General features: G+C 50.2%; 1 protein-coding gene across 1 annotated transcript; it reads left to right on the top strand.

Annotated features, from left to right (window-relative positions):
* Positions 1 to 2,868: 2,868 nt before the first annotated feature.
* LOC149277338 (peroxisome proliferator-activated receptor gamma-like) lies at positions 2,869 to 14,083 on the top strand. The gene is made up of 6 exons (XM_089503043.1): positions 2,869 to 3,100; positions 3,659 to 3,828; positions 4,062 to 4,200; positions 8,800 to 8,999; positions 10,416 to 10,866; positions 13,836 to 14,083. The coding sequence occupies exons 1-6, from the start codon at positions 2,869 to 2,871 to the stop codon at positions 14,081 to 14,083; spliced, it is 1,440 nt and encodes a 479-aa protein (XP_089359169.1).
* The last annotated feature ends 6,263 nt before the right edge of the window (positions 14,084 to 20,346 follow it).

Here is a 20,346-nt window from a genome sequence, read left to right as displayed (position 1 = left end):
CTCTCTGTCCGCGCGCTCTCTCTGTCCGTGTGCTCTCTGTCCGTGCTCTCTCTCTGTCCGTGCTCTCTGTCCGTGCGCTCTCTCTGTCCGTGTTCTCTGTCCGTGTTCTCTGTCCGCGCTCTCTCTGTCCGTGTTCTCTGTCCGCGCTCTCTCTGTCCGTGCGCTCTCTGTCCGTGCGCTCTCTGTCCGCGCGCTCTCTCTGTCCGTGTGCTCTCTGTCCGTGCTCTCTGTCCGTGCGCTCTCTCTGTCCGTGTTCTCTGTCCGTGTTCTCTGTCCGCGCTCTCTCTGTCCGTGTTCTCTGTCCGCGCTCTCTCTGTCCATGCGCTCTCTCTGTCCGCGCGCTCTCTCTGTCCACGCGCTCTCTCTGTCCGTGCACTCTCTGTTTGCACGCTCTCTGTCTGCGCTCTTTCTGTCCGTGCTCTCTGTCCGTGCGCTCTCTCTGTCCGTGTGCTCTCTGTCCGTGTGCTCTCTCTGTCCGTGCTCTCTGTCCGTGTTCTCTGTCCGCACTCTCTCTGTCCGTGCTCTCTGTCCGTGTGCTCTCTGTCCGTGTGCTCTCTGTCTGCACTCTCTCTGTCCGTGCGCTCTCTCTGTCCGTGCGCTCTCTCTGTCCGTGTGCTCTCTGTCCGTGTGCTCTCTGTCTGCACTCTCTCTGTCCGTGCGCTCTCTCTGTCCGTGCGCTCTCTCTGTCCGTGTGCTCTCTGTCCGTGCGCTCTCTGTGTGCGCGCTCTCTCTGTCCGTGCGCTCTATGTCCGTGCGCGCTCTGTCCGTGCACTCTCTGAAATGGAACGCGTGGTGTCTGCGTGTAACATGATGGGGGTGAAATCATTCCTGTCCCGCCGTGGTAAGTCTGCGCTCCGTGTGCCGGGTTCCTTATCACTGCTGAGCCGTCACGCGTGGGGTCGGGCATCTCGCGTGGGGTTTGGTGTCTCGCGTGGGGTCGGGCGTCTCGCGTGGGGTTTGGTGTCTCGCGTGGGGTCGGGCGTCTCGCGTGTGGAGGTCTCCGTGACGCAGGGGCCTGCTGCTAAGACATGGGCACCGGGGGGGGGTCTGGTGGCCCCCGCAGTCCCCCCGCTGGGTTCCGTGTATTTGTCGTTCTGTGACTGAGTGGGAGGACGCGGAGCCCACTCAGGACGTTAGTCACGGCCCGGCTCCCACGTGGTGACCTCTGCACAACTTCCCTTTCCTCCCCGCGTGTAGGAAGAGTCTCTGAGCACATGTGACGCGCCGCGTGTGACACGCTAGAAATCATTACGTGACGCGGAACGCGCCGGCCGCTCGCTGACATCAGATGTGGGTCTCAGCCCCAGAGTGGGGGGGGCAACGGCGGTGAGAGGCAGGAAGGTCAATCACACAACAAGCCCGGCGCGTTCCGCAGCACAAAGTACACGAGGTTCCGGCCCTTACAGGTTCTCGATCAATGCGCCTGTGCCTGCGTCTTGCAGGTTCTAGATTCCCGTGGCGGTCTAGGCGTCTCCTTTAGTAAATAACAGCCGATGCGTTCCGTTCCTGCGCGGAAGGCTCCGTGTCTGCGGATCGTTGTGACGCTCGCCCATTTTTTGTTCCACGTAGAGCAGCGACGCTTTGAAGGCCGTTCCGGAGCAAGCGGGGGGTTAATCTGTAACCAGCAGCAATGGCTCTAGAAAAAGAAAGACGCGGAACGTTAACCCAAGACGAGCAACGGAACGTCTTCAAGTTCTCTGCCGGGCGGCGGAGCCGTTACAGACGCATCAAATGCAGAAAATCACAATTATTCCAGACATTAATGAGCCTTGCAGACCATGAAGCCCGCGATACCTGCGCACACGCAACGCACACGCAACACACACGCAACGCACTCACAATGCACTCACAATGCACACGCATATAGACTTAACCCTCTGAGTGCCGAGGGGTCCCGGGTGTCTTTGTGCGCGACACGGACTTTTCCCCTTTATTATGGGGGGGTATTGGGGTGGGTTCCCCTTTAAGACCCCCGCTGGGGACCCCGCGCCCCCCCCCCCCGCTGACTCTCTGTTGCCGTATTTGTTGCCGCGAAGGAAGCAGCCCTTCTCCCCCGGGGATAATGACTCCGTCCTACATCAGGAAAGTGAGGGAAAGGTTACATCCTCGGAACCCGGCCGCTTCCCACATCAAGTCTCAACACGCGTTACGGAGCCCGTGGCCCTCGCCGCGCCGCGAAGCAGAGCTGGAGAGCAGAACCAGGCAGCAGAGCCGAAGAGCAGAACCGGGCAGCAGAGCCGAAGAGCAGAACCGGGCAGCAGAGCCGAAGAGCAGAACCGCGCAGCAGAGCCGGAGAGCAGAACCACGCAGCGAAACCGGGCAACAGAGCAGAGCCTCTGTGGTGCAAATGCTGGCTAGAGGGGCAATAATCTCTGGATGATGTCATCAGGGAGGGTTATTTGTTTTTCGCAGAATTGACTAAATAAATTCTAATGTAAAAAAATCTAGAATCAGATTCTTTCCCTTCCCGGGAGGTCGGAGGTCGCAGCCGGTGCCGACCGTCACCCTGTTGGGTGGCATTTAAATCTACCCCACACAGCATGCCCCAGGAGACAGCGGGGTATTAAACGGCTCCGTCCAGGGGCTGCGCTTATGCTCCGCTTAGTGAATATTTCCCACCTCTTGAAATATTTGGGGTCCTGATGTGACCCGGGAGCTCCGGTCGCCGACCACATGATGCCTCATTACCAGAAGCCCCTCGCGGGCAGATCCAGCCGCCCCGGCCAGGGTATACGGGGCGCGGGGAGACCCCACTGCGGCTGATTTGATAAGGGGTGCGGGGGGGCTATTTGCCGCGCAGGTTGTGAATCTGCCCCCCGCAGCCCGGTAATCATTAACATCTCATTTGTCTTTCAGGGAGCAGCCGTCATGGTCGACACCGAGATGCCCTTCTGGCCCATGAGCTTTGGGGTCAGCCAGATGGAGCTGCCCGGCGTGGACGATCACTCCCACTCCTACGACATCAAGCCGTACCCCACCGTGGACTTTTCCAGTATTTCCGCCCCAAACTACGAAGACGTTCTGGACGATAAAACTTTCCTGAGAAACGACCAAACGTCTCTGGATTTCAAGTACGACCTGAGGCTGCAGGACTGCCAAAGTACGCATTACCAGGGGCATCGCCGGGGACAATAACGGGGGCATCACCGGGGGCTCAGCCGTTACCTGGTCACGTGGCCTGTGCTCGGCCCTCAATCAGCGCAGGGGGCCGGCCGGCCGTCGCAGTAATGCACCGGTGCCGTAGGAGGAATCTGGTGGCCAAGCCTTATAAGATTGGCTCCAGACAGTTGGTAGCTATCGCAGATCGCACTCGCAGATAGTATTGTTATTGCAGGTCCCCCCCCCCTAAAGCTGCCGTCCGACGGGTTGGAGCCGCCGTCCGAGGGGCCAAGAGGATTTCCCTCGCGTTAAACAGTTAGAATTCCCAGTAATTATTTATCACGTGACACAGGAGCAGGCACTGATAGGTTGTTGCCGTAGCAGCCGGAAAAGCTTCTTGAAGTTTGTTGTTTTTATGCGATTAACCCTTTAGAGCTGACGGGTGGCTGGAGAGCGCGGTTACTGCGTGGGAATGAGCGGAACCAACATGGAAGCCGCGCCGGTTGCTCTGACAACCAACTGCAGCCGTCACGTGACCGGCTTCTTTTTTTTCCCTCAGATTCAATAAAAATGGAGCCCCCTTCACCCCCCTATTACCCCGAGCAGTCCCAGGGACTCGGCAAAGGGCCGGACGAGACGTCCAACTCCCTCATCGCCATCGAGTGCCGGGTCTGCGGAGACAAAGCGTCCGGCTTCCATTACGGGGTCCACGCCTGCGAGGGCTGCAAGGTAACGGCAACCGATCCCTGAACCCGCAATAAATCCGGCCCGGAAACCGCAATAAATCCGGCCCGGAAACCGCAATAAATCCGGCCCGGAACCCCCAATAAATCCGGCCCGGAACCCCCAATAAATCCGGCCCAAGCGCTTATGTTACGGTGGTTTGGGGTAAATGTGTTTTGTTACGGGGGTAACGGTCTGTGGTTTGGGGTGAATTAACCCCGCTGCGCCCGGTTTCTCAGGGCTTCTTCCGCAGGACGATCCGGTTGAAGCTGATTTACGAACGCTGTGACCTCAACTGCCGGATTCACAAGAAGAGCAGAAACAAGTGTCAGTTCTGCCGGTTCCAGAAGTGCCTGGCGGTCGGGATGTCCCATAACGGTAAGTGACCCCACTGCCGGGAGGCTGTTCCATGCCCCCACCTCTCTGTATGTCATGATACATTTCCCGGAACGTTAAAGCTGTATATGTAACGTGAAACGCGCCGGCGCCGTTAACTCTTCCCGCTCCAAGAACGGCAGACGTTTTCCTGCAGGCTCAGAATCGTGGAAATTCCCCCCAAAAGGGACACCCAGGAGTCAAATTACCTCCCGGTGTTTGCTGTCAGTGCTGCGTGGCCACGGGGGGCCGCGGGAGGTGCTGCTGGAATCCCGCAGGACGCTGTTTACTTAACTTATCACATTTCAGCTCAAATTAGCTCCTTAAACTCCCTTCACCCCGCAGTGCCGGCCGGCAAGCGCCTTTCAATCCGGTTCAGGCCATTTCCAGCCAGTTACCGGCCCGTTACCGGGGGTCTCGGCGGGGGGGTCTCCACCGGTGGGTCGGCGGGGGGTCTTGCTGAGTATATTGCTGGCGTTTTGAAACGATCGATTAACGTGATTTTCGCCGATCGTACGTTTATAGAGAAGGGCATTAACCCTTTCAGTGCCGGCGATGGAGGCGACGGGGGGTCTTGCATGCGCCGTGTGATCACATTAACCAATTAAATACGTATAAAGTGAAGCCACGCAGTATATATGTTTATAACACGTATGTTTTTGCACGTATATGTGTATGTGTGTACGTTTATGTGGGATTCCCCGGAACGTGCGCAGATGCGGGGCCTACGTGACCGGCCGCTCAGGTGCAAACTGCGAGGAAAAACACCTGAAATGCCTGTTTTTTCAATGCTGGGCAGATCCGGTAGAACCTCATTCCTCCGACCGGCCGGGCAGGTTCACCGGACTCACAGAATCCACTGAAAACAGCTCATGGGCAAGTGGCAGCTGATAATAGCCCCACCCCGGGGCATTTAGGCTCTAAACCGTAATTCACTCGCTCAAAATGTGTTGGTATGTGGGGGGTTAGGGGGTAGCTGTCTGTACCGGTCGGTATGTGGGGGGTTGGGGGGTAGCTGTCTGTACTGGTTGGTATGTGAGGGGTTAAGGGGTAGCAGTCTGTACCGGTCGGTATGTGGGGGGGTTAGGGGGTAGCTGTCTGTACCGGTCGGTATGTGGGGGGTTGGGGGGTAACAGTCTGTACCGGTTGGTATGTGGGGGGTTAAGGGGTAGCAGTCTGTACCGGTCGGTATGTGGGGGGGTTAGGGGGTAGCTGTCTGTACCGGTCGGTATGTGGGAGGTTGGGGGGTAACAGTCTGTACCGGTTGGTATGTGGGGGGTTAAGGGGTAGCAGTCTGTACCGGTCGGTATGTGGGGGGTTAGGGGGTAGCAGTCTGTACCGGTCGGTATGTGGGAGGTTGGGGGGTAGCTGTCTGTATCGGTCGGTATGGGAGGGGGGTTAGGGGGTAACAGTCTGTACCGGTCGGTATGTGGGGGGTTAGGGGGTAGCAGTCTGTACCGGTCGGTATGTGGGGGGTTGGGGGGTAGCTGTCTGTATGGGAGGGGGGTTAGGGGGTAACAGTCTGTACCGGTCGGTATGAGGGGGTTGGGGGGCCCGAGGGGTAACAGCGTGAGGGTTGTTGGGAAACGCTGTGCATCATCTGGCTGAGGCTGGTATGAGCCCCGCGGGGGGCCGGGGATGTGCAGCCGCTATTTTGTTTTCCGCCACGGGGATTGCAAAATAATAAAATGACGAGGAATCATAAGACGTTCTGTTTTTCTGGCAGTCGCGCAGGAGGCACTGCGGGGCATTACTGGGCATTACTTGGCACTGCGGGGCATTACTGGGAATTACTGGGCACTGCGGGGCATTACTGGGCACTGCGGGGCATTACTGGGCATTACTTGGCACTGCGTGGAATTACTGGGCACTGCGGGGCATTACTGGGCACTGCAGGGCATTACTTGGCACTGCAGGGCATTACTGGGAATTACTGGGCACTGCGGGGCATTACTGGGAATTACTGGGCACTGCGGGGCATTACTGGGCATTACTGGGCACTGCGTGGAATTACTGGGCACTGCGGGGCATTACTGGGCATTACTGGGCACTGCGTGGAATTACTGGGCACTGCGGGGCATTACTTGGCACTGCAGGGCATTACTTGGCACTGCAGGGCATTACTGGGCACTGCGGGGCATTACTGGGCAGTCTTAGGTGTTTGTTCTTAGTCGGTACTGTGTCGGTTTGAAGTAAGCTCTGAGGGTTCCGTGTACAGGGGATAGTATGACGGCCGTGCATGCGCGTGGCATGCGCTGACTTACTTGTTATTTTCATGGACTTTAGAGTTTTGCAAACATTGTCCGTTTGTTAACTCTCGATGTGCTGCCCCAGTCTCTGTCACTTTTCAGACTGCGCTGTATGTTTACTTTTATCTGTAGATTGTAAGCTCCTGGGCTCAGAGCCCTCCTCACCTGCTGTTTCTGCAAGTCTAATTGCAACCCATTAACTATATCGCACCCTGTTAGGTTATATATCACACCTCGTTAGGCTAGATATTGCGACCCATTAGGGTATAGATTGTACCCTGTTAGATAAATTGTGCCCCATTAGGTTATAGATTGCGCCCCATAAGATAGATTGCGCCCTGTTAGGTCATATAATAATAATATCGCTTCCCGTTAGGTTATATAATAATAATATCGCGCCCCGTTAGGTTATATATTGTGCCCCGTTAGATAGATGGCGCCCCGTTAGGTTATATAATAATAATAATAATAATATCGCGCCCCGTTAGGTTATATAATAATATTATTGTGCCCGTTAGGTTATATAATAATAATAATAATATCGCGCCCCGTTAGGTTATATAATAATATTATTGTGCCCGTTAGGTTATATAATAATAATATCGCGCCCCATTAGGTTATGTATTGCACCCCGTTAGGTTATATATTGTGCCCCGTTAGATAGATGGCGCCCCGTTAGGTTATATAATAATAATAATAATAATAATATCGTGCCCTGTTAGGTTATATATTGTGCCCCGTTAGGTTATATACCTCACCCCGTTAGGTTATATATTGTGCCGTGTTAGATAGATTGTGCCCTGTTAGGTTATATAATAATAATAATAATATCGTGCCCCGTTAGGTTATATACCTCACCCCGTTAGGTTATATATTGTGCCCCGTTAGGTTATATAATAATAATAATAGTAATATCGTGCCCCGTTAGGTTATATATTGTGCCCTGTTAGGTTATATACCTCACCCCGTTAGGTTATATATTGTGCCCCGTTAGATAGATTGCGCCCCGTTAGGTTATATAATAATAATAATAATACCGTGCCCCGTTAGGTTATATAATAATATCACGCCCTGTTAGTTCATATAATAATAATAATATCGCGCCCTGTTAGGTTATATATTGTGCCCCGTTAGATAGATTGCGCCCCGTTAGGTTATATAATAATAATAATATCGTGCCCCGTTAGGTTATATAATAATATCACGCCCTGTTAGGTCATATAATAATAATAATATCGCGCCCCGTTAGGTTATATATTGTGCCCCGTTAGGTTATATACCTCCCCCCGTTAGGTTGTATAGTGTGCCCCATTAGATAGATCGCGCCCCGTAAGGTTATATAATAATAATAGTATCGCGCCCCGTTAGGTCATATAATAATAATAACAATGTCGCGCCCCGTTAGGTTATATAATAATAATAATAATATCGCGCCCTGTTAGGTCATATAATAATAATAATAATATCGCGCCCCCGTTAGGTTATATATTGTGCCCCAATAGATAGATTGCGCCCCGTTAGGTTATATAATAATAATAATATCGTGCCCCGTTAGGTCATATAATAATTATAATATCGCGCCCCGTTATACCACGTCCCTCCTACCACGGAGCTGCTCCTGTGAGTAAATTAAACCTCGTGGTGATAAAACTTCCCCTTTGTGAGACCTCAGGGCCGGGATAGGAAGAAAATGCTTATTTTTGCCTTTTCCTGCAGAATTTCAGAGGCTATCACAAGATGAAGCGAGGGTTGAAGTAACGCTCACGCGTTCCGCCGCACATTTATTTATAGAAAGTAGAATTACGGCACAGACAGAAAATAACGAATGCGATAGCAAAACAGACTCATATAGATTAGGAGACGGTGGGGAGGGCAGGTGGGGGGGCAGTTGGCAGAAGGTGTGAGAGAGAGGCTACCGAGGAATTGAGGAGAGGGGCCCAATAAATCGTAAGCTCTTGGGCCCTCCCGTCCTGTCCATGTGTGCCCATGTTATTGTCAGTTTTGTTGTTGTTTTCCAGTGCCCAGCGCTATGGCATGTGCTGGCGCCATATAATATGTAACGCTGTAATATTGTCAGCATGTGCCCCCTGCCTCTCTCGGCCCGTTCGGCCCTTAATCTCTAAATGAGGAATTCGGGTGGAAGATAAAGCGGGTTTGTGGCTTCAGCTGATCGCTCGATGACCGTTAGTGACTCCCGACGTAATCCGGCATCTAAACCCGGGTGGGAAAAGGTTAATGGCGCGTTCTTCCTCCCCGCCGGCCGAGCCGCTGTTCTTCTTATTGCATCGTGTTTATTGCTTCTCACCGTAATGACCCCGTTGGGGGCTTCAATCTCGCCCCATCTGCTCTTCAGCCATCAGGTTCGGGCGAATGCCGCAGGCGGAAAAGGAGAAGCTGCTGGCGGAGATCTCCAGCGACATGGAGCAGCTGAACCCGGAGAGCGCCGACCAGCGGGTCCTGGCCAAGCATTTATACGACTCCTATCTCAAATCCTTCCCGCTCACCAAAGCCAAGGCGAGGGCCATCCTGACGGGAAGGACGAGTGATAAGTCGGTGAGTTACGGTGGCCCCGGGGCCAGCTGCCGGTCCCCGCTTTATTGTGAACCCCTTTCCGTTTGGTGATTAAAGTCCCTTTTTTGCCCATTTCCTGCATGTTCTATTTTATTTTATGACCCGTTTTCTGCCTTCGAGTCGATGCTGCCAGCCCCCGGTGGACAGGGCGGCCTCCGCGTTCAGTAAATATTCGCTGCGGGGTGGACTTTGCCCCCGGCGACTCGCTCTGTTTACTGTACGGGAAGTTTCGCTGCAAACACCCGGAACGACGGCTTTATTAGCCTCCCGTCTGCGGCCAGCGCTCAGTAACCGCTTTCTGCTGCCGATTACGCTCTAAAAGTTCTAATATTAACGCGATCTCCGTTTATATCCTAAGAAAAGAAACCGTTTACAAGACTGCAATAAATCCGCTGTCATTAATGTGAATGAATAGCCCCTCCGCAGCAACTAGGGGGTTAAGTACTCCGGGGTGACAGGAGGTCGTCGGGGTTCACTTTTTTCCTCCCCGTGTCGCTCTCACCATTAAAGCTGCTGTTCCACTTAGAGAAAACCTTAACGTCTCTCTAGTACGTTAAGCGAGTAACCCCCAGCCGGTCCGTCTTGTTATTCTTTCCTCCTAAGGGCGTCTTACATGAGCGTTACGTTCAGTCAGTGGGACGGCAGCTTTAATCTGGGTTCACATTAGTCTCCATGTTGCGTGTAGTTGGCGTGTGTCCTGCGTGTGTTTAACCCGCTTTACTCTGCCGGGGTAAAGTCCGCCTGCTTTCGCCTCGCCGGCCACGTGACGGAGTTTGTAAAATGACGTAAATCGGATAAATAAATAATAGCAGCTTCTGCGTGAAACGGACTCAAAGCCGTGAGAGATATTAAGGAATTTCCTGCTAATTAGTGAATTACGTTAAAATAGGATCGTTAGATTCGTCGTAATGAAGAGGAAAAATCTATATTTTATAAATAATGATAATAATAATAAAACGGCAAATTGTGTTAAAACACGTTTAGAGTAAGTGTTTTATTTTAAAGTTGATTGATTTGACGTTTTACACGGAAAAGAATGAGCGGCGTCCGTGACGTCATCACAGATGATCCGATTATTATTATCCGATTATTATTATCTGATTGTTATTATCCGATTATTATTATTATCCGATTATTATCTGATAATTATCCGATTGTTATTATCCGATTATTATCTGATTGTTATTATCCGATTATTATTATCTGAATATTATCCGATTATTATTATTATTTGATTATTATTATCCGATTAATATTATTATCCGATTATTATTATTATTTGATTATTTTCTGGTTATTATGGGATTGATAAACGCAGCGGTTCTGTAGAATTCTTTAGGTAAAATTGTTGGGTTTTGGGTCTCTCTCGTTTTGAATTCTTTGTGGTTTCGCCTCCAGCCCGTGGTGATCCACGACATGAACTCCCTGATGATGGGCGAGGATCAGATCGCGTATCACTACCTGACGCCGGCGCAGGAGCAGAACAAAGAGGTCGCCATCCGCATCTTCCAGCGCTGCCAGTCCCGCTCGGTGGAGGCCGTGCGCGAGATCACCGAATTCGCCAAGAGCATCCCCGGCTTCGTCAGCCTGGACCTGAACGATCAGGTGACTCTGCTGAAGTACGGCGTCCACGAGATAATATTCACCATGCTGGCGTCGCTGATGAATAAGGACGGGGTTCTCGTGGCCGAGGGGCAGGGGTTTATGACGCGGGAATTCCTGAAGAGTTTGCGGAAGCCGTTTGGGGAATTCATGGAGCACAAGTTCGAATTCGCCATCAGGTTCAACGCGCTGGAGCTGGACGACAGCGACCTCGCCGTCTTCGTGGCGGTCATCATACTCAGCGGCGGTAAGTCCTACTCACTGGGGTGACGGAGCATAAAGGGGGGTCGGAAAAAATACTCAGAAAAGAAACAAGGCTACTGCCCCGGGGGGGTAAAAGTTCCGAGTCCACCCCACGTTCCGGGTCTTCTCATACGGCAGCTTCTTTGTCCTCGAGCCGTCGGCCGCTCGCGCTCTGCTCAGCCCCTGTTCTTATCGAATGTTCTGGATTCCTGACCCACACGGGGTTAAATTCCCTGTCTGTGCGATGCGGCTGTAACTGCCCCATCTGGGGGAATCATCTGCAGCGCGGCGTTCGTGCCGAGGCCGGTGCTTCGGGTTTATGGCAGTTGGCTCGGTGCTGGACAGAAGTAATGGTTAAACTATAACCGCGCTTATTGCCAAGATGAACACAAGTGTCAGATGAGGATAACCGTACGTGACCTGGGGATTACATACGTGTCCCAGGGATAACCATACCTGTCCCAGGCGTTTAATATACGTGACCCGGGGATTACATACGTGACCCGGGGGTTAACTACGTGTCCCAGGGATAACCATACCTGTCCCCGGGGCTTAATATACGTGACCCGGGGATTACATACGTGACCCGGGGGTTAACTACGTGTCCCAGGGATAACCATACCTGTCCCAGGCGTTTAATATACGTGACCCGGGGATTACATGCGTGACCCGGGGGTTAACTACATGTCCCAGGGATAACCATACCTGTCCCCGGGGCTTAATATACGTGACCCGGGGATTACATACGTGACCCGGGGGTTAACTACGTGTCCCAGGGATAACCATACCTGTCCCCGGGGCTTAATATACATGTCCCGGGGATAACATACGTGTCCCGATGTTTAGAAAGCACAAAGAGAGAAGGTCCAGAACCAATCTCTTTAACCAAGAACAGAACTTGGTTGGAGTCTCGTAGTCTCGCCCCTCGCCCATCGTGCTTCGGGTCCGTCGCCCGTCTCTCCTCTCGCCCATCGTGCTTCGGGTCCATCGCCCGTCTCTCCTCTCGCCCATCGTGCTTCGGGTCCGTCGCCCGTCTCTCCTCTCGCCCATCGTGCTTCGGGTCCGTCGCCCGTCTCTCCTCTCGCCCATCGTGCTTCGGGTCCTTCGGCCGTCTCTCCTCTCGCCCATCGTGCTTCGGGTCCGTCGCCCGTCTCTCCTCTCGCCCATCGTGCTTCGGGTCCGTCGCCCGTCTCTCCTCTCGCCCATCGTGCTTCGGGTCCGTCGCCCGTCTCTCCTCTCGCCCATCGTGCTTCGGGTCCGTCGCCCGTCTCTCCTCTCGCCCATCGTGCTTCGGGTCCGTCGCCCGTCTCTCCTCTCGCCCATCGTGCTTCGGGTCCGTCGCCCGTCTCTCCTCTCGCCCATCGTGCTTCGGGTCCGTCGCCCGTCTCTCCTCTCGCCCATCGTGCTTCGGGTCCGTCGCCCGTCTCTCCTCTCGCCCATCGTGCTTCGGGTCCGTCGCCCGTCTCTCCTCCTCCTCGCTGGTTTAGCCCGAGTTGGGCGTCTTTACTCTGCCGAGTCCTTTCCCTTCCCCCACGTGATGCTTTGCGAGGGCAGATTCCACCGGCTGGGACTAATAACGAGGGATCGGGTGGAACCAGCAGAAAATCGGAACTTAGTTATTTTATCTCCTGTAACGTCTTTCTAAATCCGATCCAAAGTAATGTCTTTCTAAATGAGATGAATAATCATTAAATAATAATAATAGTTAATAAAGTGATCTTTTCACCCGGTTATTCATGAGAAGTTTCTGAAGCCAGAAAACGATTCATTTTTAAAATCTTTATCTGCGTTTTAAACCAATTAAGCAGGAAATTTCAAGGCGTCCAAACCGGGTGAGTCAGAAAATACGCGTTATCTTCGCCTGAAATCTTCTGGGTAATTTCTAGAGTCGCTTAATAACGCCATTCAGAGGGCTCTCCCGCGGCACAGGGAGAGGGCCGAGTCTCAGGCCCTCGCATCGCACGCCGCTTTACACGCTAAGACCGGCACCGACCCGGGCCGCGGGATCCGGACAGCTTCAGGTGAATGAACCCTGCAGGTCTGGCGGCTGAAAGGAGCCTGTAACATAATAATAATAAGAAGAAGAATCTAAATAATAATATTAATGATAATATAAATAACAATAAAAATAATAATAGAAACAATAACAATAATATAAATAATAATATATATAATATAAATAACGATAATATAAATAATAATACAAAGTATAATAGAAACAATAACAATAATATGAATATTTTTTAATCTAAATAATAATATAAATAAGGATAATAATATAAATAATAATATGAATGATAATATAAATAAATATGATAATATTATAAATAACGATAATTCTATGAATAATAATAATATAAATGGGAATAATTCTATGAATAATAATAATATAAATGGGAATAATTCTATGAATAATAATAATATAAATGGGAATAATTATATGAATAATAATAATAGTGGTAAATTGTGGCACAAAATGTTTCCAGTAAATGTTTTATCTTAAAGTTAATCGTTTATCGGTACAGATTTATTCCAAAGAAAAATGTTAGTTTTCGATGGGTTTATTTCAGGGATTTGTTGGCATTTCTGGGTGGGAATACGGTGGGGTTACTAGGCTGGCTGTTCGTTTGGCTGATTTGTTGGGAGTTGCAGTCCACGGCCTCTTACTCGTGGATTGGTCGCCGGTGTCCGTAGAGTCGGGTCACGGCGGCAACGCATCGACCCGCGGAAAACTTGGACTTCTTCACGTGACATCAGACCGGAAACGTGGTTGGGGGAGGGGGTCCCTCTCTGCCCTAATGACGGGACTTAGAGGTTGGGGAACGAGCGGCTCGGGTTCAATGCCGATTCCTGGTGTTTTTTATTTCTCATTTCCCAAGCAGCCACCTCTCGGTTCCGTGACTCCGTTAACGTCGCTTCGCGTGTCGCTCCCCGTGTCGCTCCGCTGATGTTAATCGCCTGTTTCTTTCGCAGACCGGCCGGGCCTGTTAAACGTGAAGCCCATCGAGGAGATCCAGGAGAACCTCCTGCAGGCGCTGGAGCTGCAGCTTCGGCTCAATCACCCCGACTCGTCGCAGCTCTTCGCCAAAGTGCTGCAGAAGATGACGGATCTCCGCCAGGTGGTCACGGAACACGTGCAGCTACTGCAGGTGATCAGGAAGACGGAGGCGGACATGTGTCTGCACCCCCTGCTGCAGGAGATCTACAAAGACTTGTACTGAGCCCAGACTTCTGTATTTTCTCCAATTTGCACTATTTTTATGAAATAACCAAAATATCATAACTGTGAAGCGGCCTTAAGAGGCGACCCTCCGCCCGCCGCTGTCTCCGACCCTCCGCCCGCCGCTGTCTCCGACCCTCCGCCCGCCGCTGTCTCCGACCCTCCGCCCGCCGCTGTCTCCGACCCTCCGCCCGCCGCTGTCTCCGAGCCTCCGCTGTCTCCGAGCCTCCGCCCGCCGCTGTCTCCGAGCCTCCGCTGTCTCCGAGCCTCCGCCCGCCGCTGTCTCCGAGCCTCCGCTGTCTCCGAGCCTCCGCCCGCCGCTGTCTCCGAGCCTCCGCTGTCTCCGAGCCTCCGCCCGCCGCTGTCTCCGAGCCTCCGCTGTCTCCGAGCCTCCGCCCGCCGCTGTCTCCGAGCCTCCGCTGTCTCCGAGCCTCCGCTGTCTCCGAGCCTCCGCCCGCCGCTGTCTCCGAGCCTCCGCCCGCCGCTGTCTCCGAGCCTCCGCTGTCTCCGAGCCTCCGCTGTCTCCGAGCCTCCGCCCGCCGCTGTCTCCGAGCCTCCGCCCGCCGCTGTCTCCGAGCCTTAGCCGGGTTTCTACGAGCGCATGTACAACTCCTTTTACTATTAAAATGTCCTACGGACCCCGGGCTGTTTATTCATCCACGTTTTGCATCCGCCGCCCAGATTATATATATATATATGGTATATTCTGATGTCTCGCCCCAGACCCGGCCCAAAAGTCTTGTTCCTCACCAGGGGAAATCTGGGCTCCAAGATGGAGGCCGTGAAATAGCGAGACTTCAGGGCAAATAAAATGGGGGAGAGTCGTGCCGTGGGCGACCTGCTGTCCAACGAGGGCCGGCGTGCAGGTGTTTATAGAGAGGACTCGGCCAGCCGAGACGCCAGGGGATGCCGCAGAGAGAGTAGGAAAGATGTAGAATCCGCACCGACGCGACATAAGAAAGGGTTCCGCTGACGGAGGAGTCAGAGAGTCACGCCGAGGTCTGGCACGGCCTGCTTTCTCGGGTTAAACATTAATCGCCGTGTCAGCGCTTTATGGCGGATCGGCTTTTATGGGAAACAGATTGCGCTTCAATAAACCGCGATGCGGGTGACGTAACCCCTGAAGCTGTTTATTGGGTGTAAACAGCAGAGCCCTAAACACCTTTTATTGCCTCTTTCGACCTTAAGTTTGTTTAACCCCTTAAGGACAATGGGTGGTCCCTAAACCCATTGAAAACAATGCATTTTGAGCCCGTACATGTACGGGCTTTGTCATTAAGGGGTTAAAGAGTAAACGCGCCCGCTCTGCACAAAAACTCCCCGAATAGGGCACGGGGGGGTTAATACCCTAATAGCCTCCATCCTGCCAGTGTAATGATACCCCCCGCCGCCAATACCTGGCAGAAACGTCGGCAGACCCCACCAGATTTCCAGTAAGCAGAGGATACGGGACAGTTGGCAGCTATCTCCCACCGTAACTCGTGGGCTTTACTAAAATGAGAGTTTGGTGCTCTGTGTCTCGTGCGGCGGAAGGGCTGAGCTGGATAACGTAGGGTTAATGTAGGGGGATACACTGTTCTAACTACCCCCCCAGCTTAGTAATACCGCCGTCCCCTGCTCTGTGATGAAACGGCGAATATCAGACGCTTTCCGGGAAAATATTTCAGAAACGTTTGTGTTTATTGTGAAAACATTTTGGAAGAATTCTCCCCAAAACCAAAATCCAAATGAGAATTTCCCAAAAGCGAGTCGGCCGGAAGAAGACGCCAGCCCGGCGGGGTCTCCGCACGGAGTCTAAACGCAGGGAGGTTTTCCGGGGGTCTAACGGTCTAAGTGGGCATTTGGGAAATTCCGATGGTGACCACCGGCGTCTCCCGCGGGGGTCTCGTTCCAGGGTTTGTGGGAAGTGGATGCCGCGGCTCGGGATGAAGGACCTCGCAGGGAGTCGCGAGCGGAGAGTTTGGCCGCCGGCCTAGAATAATTCCAGGATCTGTTTCCTCCGCGTCGGGGAGAATTTCACCGCTTTCTGCCACGTACGCCCCCCCCCCGCAAAACGAGCGCCTTACGGGGAAACGGACGCCGCAGGCAGGGTATGGAATCCATGCATGAAATGGTTAAAGATATGGAAGCCTTGAAGATAGCACCACTTAGCAGACACGGGCAGACAGGGTTTCATAACCTCTGTTAGAATAGCCCCGGGCCGGGCTTCTGCCCCCTCACGATATCCAGACGACTAGGTTCTGTTACCCCACCCTGTAAAATGTATAGATATATCAGTGACCGGCCCCCTGTATAATGTATAGATAAATCAGCGAGCCGGCCCCTGTATAATGTATAGATAAATCAGTGACCGGCCCCCTGTATAATGTATAGATAAATCAGTGACAGGCCCCCTGTATAATGTATAGATAAATCAGTGACCGGCCCCCTGTATAATGTATAGATAAATCAGTGACCGGCCCCTGTATAATGTATAGATAAATCAGCGACCGGCCCCCTGTATAATGTATAGATAAATCAGTGACCGGCCCCCTGTATGATGTATAGATAAATCAGTGACCGGCCCCCTGTATAATGTATAGATAAATCAGTGACCGGTCCCCTGTATAATGTATAGATAAATCAGTGACCGGCCCCCTGTATAATGTATAGATAAATCAGTGACCAGTCCCTGTATAATGTATAGATAAATCAGTGACCGGCCCCTGTATAATGTATAGTTAAATCAGTGAAATGCCCTGTATAATGTATAGATAAATCAGTGACCGGCCCCTGTATAATGTATAGATAAATCCGTGACCGGCCCCTGTATAATGTATAGTTAAATCAGTGAAATGCCCTGTATAATGTATAGATAAATCAGTGACCGGCCCCCTGTATAATGTATAAATAAATCAGTGACCGGCCCCTGTATAATGTATAGATAAATCAGTGACCGGCCCCTGTATAATGTATAGATAAATCAGTGACCGGCCCCTGTATAATGTATAGATAAATCAGTGACCGGTCCCTGTATAATGTATAGATAAATCAGTGACCGGCCCCTGTATAATGTATAGTTAAATCAGTGAGATGCCCTGTATAATGTATGTATATATGTATAATGTATGGCGGTCCATTCCACGCGCTGCGCATGTATTTACGCAGCAGAGGGCCTGTGATTGGCTCTGCCGCAGGTCACGCGGCTGGCGTTGGCGCAGAATGAAAGGCCCCGGCGGCCGGGAGTCACCCGATCAATAAATGGATATAAAACGGGGCAGAAACAGTCCAGCCGCGGCCTGTAAAAGTTAAACGCCGGCTATCAGCTTTTATTGGCAATTCTGAAATCTCCATAAAATGACGTCCCGCAGAAAATACGCAAGAAGCCGCGGCGCGAAGGATATAAAATATCTGTCGTCGTCCCCCCCCGCGCGCTTCTCCTCCATTCTCTCCCTTCCACACCGCCGCGTGCGGCTCGAATTCCCGGGCCAGATCGTTTGGCTGGGATTGCTGGGGGTTGGAATCCCTCTGATAATGAGGGGGCTGCGGCTGGGTCCCCGGAGGCTGCGAATATCCTGAACAGCGCAGGATTCCCGGCCCGAGGGGTGAAGGACAGACATTCGGCAAAACCGGGGGAGATCCGGGGATTTAACCCTTAAATACTTTTATTAATCGAAGGTCATTTCATGTGGAGGAGAAATACAGGAAACAGCCGAGGAAGGACGTGAACAAAACAGAGAGAAACGCAACAAAAACAACTCAATCTAATAATAATTAATAATAATAGCTGACTAATAATTATTATAATAATAATAATAATAATAATAATAACAACAGTTATAATAAAAATAACAACAACAATAATAACAACAATAATAATAAAAAAAACAGCAATAACAGCTATAATAAAAATAACAACAATAATAATAATACTAATAATGATAGACTAATAATAACAATAACAGTTATAATAATAATAATAATTGAATAATCATAATAATAACAACAACAATACTACTACTAATAATAATAGACTAATAATAATAACAACAATAATAATACTACTAATAATAAACTAATAATAATAACAGCAATAATAACAATAACAGTTATAATAAAAATAACAACAATAATAATAAAAATAGCAATAACAACAATAATACTACTGCTACTAATAATAATAATAATTGACTAATAATAACAACAATAACAATAACAGTTATAATAAAAATAACAACAACAATAATAATACTAATAATAATAACGACAATAATAATAAAAAAATAGCAATAACAACAATAATACTACTACTACTAATAGTCTAATAATATTAACAACAATAATAACAATAACAGTTATAATAAAAATAACAACAATAATACTACTACTACTAATAGTCTAATAATATTAACAACAATAATAACAATAACAGTTATAATAAAAATAACAACAATAATACTACTACTAATTTACTAATAATTATAACAATAATAATAATAATAATTGAGTAATAATAACAGCGCTAAAAACAATACCAGTTTTAATAAAAATAACAATGATAATACTAATAATAATAACAAAATAGCAACAATAACAGTAATAATAACTACAATAATAATAATAGTCATAATAATAACAAAATAGCTATAGGAACAATAAAAACAATAACAACAATAATAGTGATAAAAATAACAGCAACAATAATACTAGTAATAATACTAATCATAATAACAACAATAATAATAATAATTCATGCCAAATAACAGTAATAGTAATAATAAAAATAACAACAATGATAATAATAGTAATAATAATACTAATCATAATAATAGTAATAATAATAAAAACAACAACAATAATAATACAGAAACAGCAGCAACAACAACAATGCTAATAATAATAATCATTTCCAAATAATAATAACATTAAAACAACAATAATTACAGTGATAATAATAATAATAATTCATGCTTAATAATAATATGCGGCCGTATATATATATATATATATTTGTGTTTTGGGGGGAATTACACATTTTTGTTATTTTGCTGATTTGTCTGCAGAAAGAGCGGCCAGGATTTATTAACCCCTTAATCGTCTGTTACCCCACAGCAGGGACCCGGGGCTCCCGGGGGAGGCAGAAGATGAGACCCCCAAATGTTTACAGATTCCAGACCTCGGCTCGAGGATCGCCAAATCCTTCTGGCTTCCAAAACGTTATCTTTAGGGCCGGAAAGGGGCCGGGGCCCTGAGGAGCCCGTAACACACCAGCGCCCCCCCCAACATGTTTTACCATTTGAGCTCAAAGCTCTTTTTTCAACTATTGTTCATGCCTTTTTTTCACCCCATGTTGCCCAGGGGTAATTATCTGACACAGGAACCTGTCATGATCTCCTTAAAGGTGGTGGGGGGGGATCGAAACAAAACATTCATTAAAAGAATTGTTTTCAGGGAGCGATTCCCAGAACTCCTCGATAACGAGCCGTGCGGCCCGTGCCCATCGGGATTATTAGCCGTCAATAAAAGCAATCGATCGCTAATAACAACCGTTCATAAAGCCCCCCGGAGAGACCCCCGCGCCCGGCAGACGGTCCGCACGCAGCTCACGCCGCCACGTTTAGTAATATTCCGGAACGCGGGGCTGCAGAGCAATTTATCAGCGTTTTGCAAGCTAATTACAGGGCGCTGTCATTTTTGGGGCATTTTAAGATGATTTAAAGCGCCGGTTCAAGGAGAGCTTCGCGAGACGCAGTCCAGATGTGGAAACGTCTCGTGTTCAATCTGTGGACATCTCTCCTCGGCCAAGGGGGTGTCGCAGCGCTCCTTACACTCAGTTACCCAACAGGGGGCCCCGGGGGACAGGGGTGGGGAGGGGGCGAGAAGCCCCATTGGTCTGCACGCTGGGAAGAGCCGTCGCTGACTGCGATTAAAGCGGAATAACCTCATCCCGGGGAGATGTTACAACATGCGCGTGATGTGCACCTCGCTGCAAGCAGGGAGAGTGCGTGAAATAAAGGCGCCCCGAAGCTCCGGCTCGTCTCACCGGGGGGCAACCGTGACGGGGCCCAAAATAAAATGCACCCCGAGTCTCTGGCTCGTCTCACCGGGGGGGGGCAACAGTGACCGGGCACTAAATAAGATGCACCCCGAGCCAAGTGGGTTTAATCCGGCCAGTGCTGTACGATTCGGGAGTCCCGGGGATGTAAATGGGGCACCGGGGCAGATGTTGGGTAAATGTGGGGCAGATGCGGGGCAGATGGATAGCCGGCAGCTTCACGTCGAGGT

Source organism: Sceloporus occidentalis, unplaced genomic scaffold (genome assembly GCF_023333645.1).
Source record: "Sceloporus occidentalis isolate IW3139 unplaced genomic scaffold, rSceOcc1.0.p SCAF_216, whole genome shotgun sequence".
NCBI lineage: Eukaryota > Metazoa > Chordata > Lepidosauria > Squamata > Phrynosomatidae > Sceloporus > Sceloporus occidentalis.
This window is presented reverse-complemented; position numbering and strand designations above follow the sequence as displayed.

What these genes read in the sequence shown, in the direction of transcription:
- LOC149277338 (XM_089503043.1), top strand. Translation starts at nt 2,869, where the DNA reads ATGGTCGACACCGAGATGCCCTTCTGGCCCATGAGCTTTGGGGTCAGC. An exon ending in GAAGGACGAGTGATAAGTCG is followed by an intron (nt 9,000 to 10,415) that starts GTGAGTTACGGT and finishes TTTCGCCTCCAG; the next exon opens with CCCGTGGTGATCCACGACAT. An exon ending in GGTCATCATACTCAGCGGCG is followed by an intron (nt 10,867 to 13,835) that starts GTAAGTCCTACT and finishes TTTCTTTCGCAG; the next exon opens with ACCGGCCGGGCCTGTTAAAC.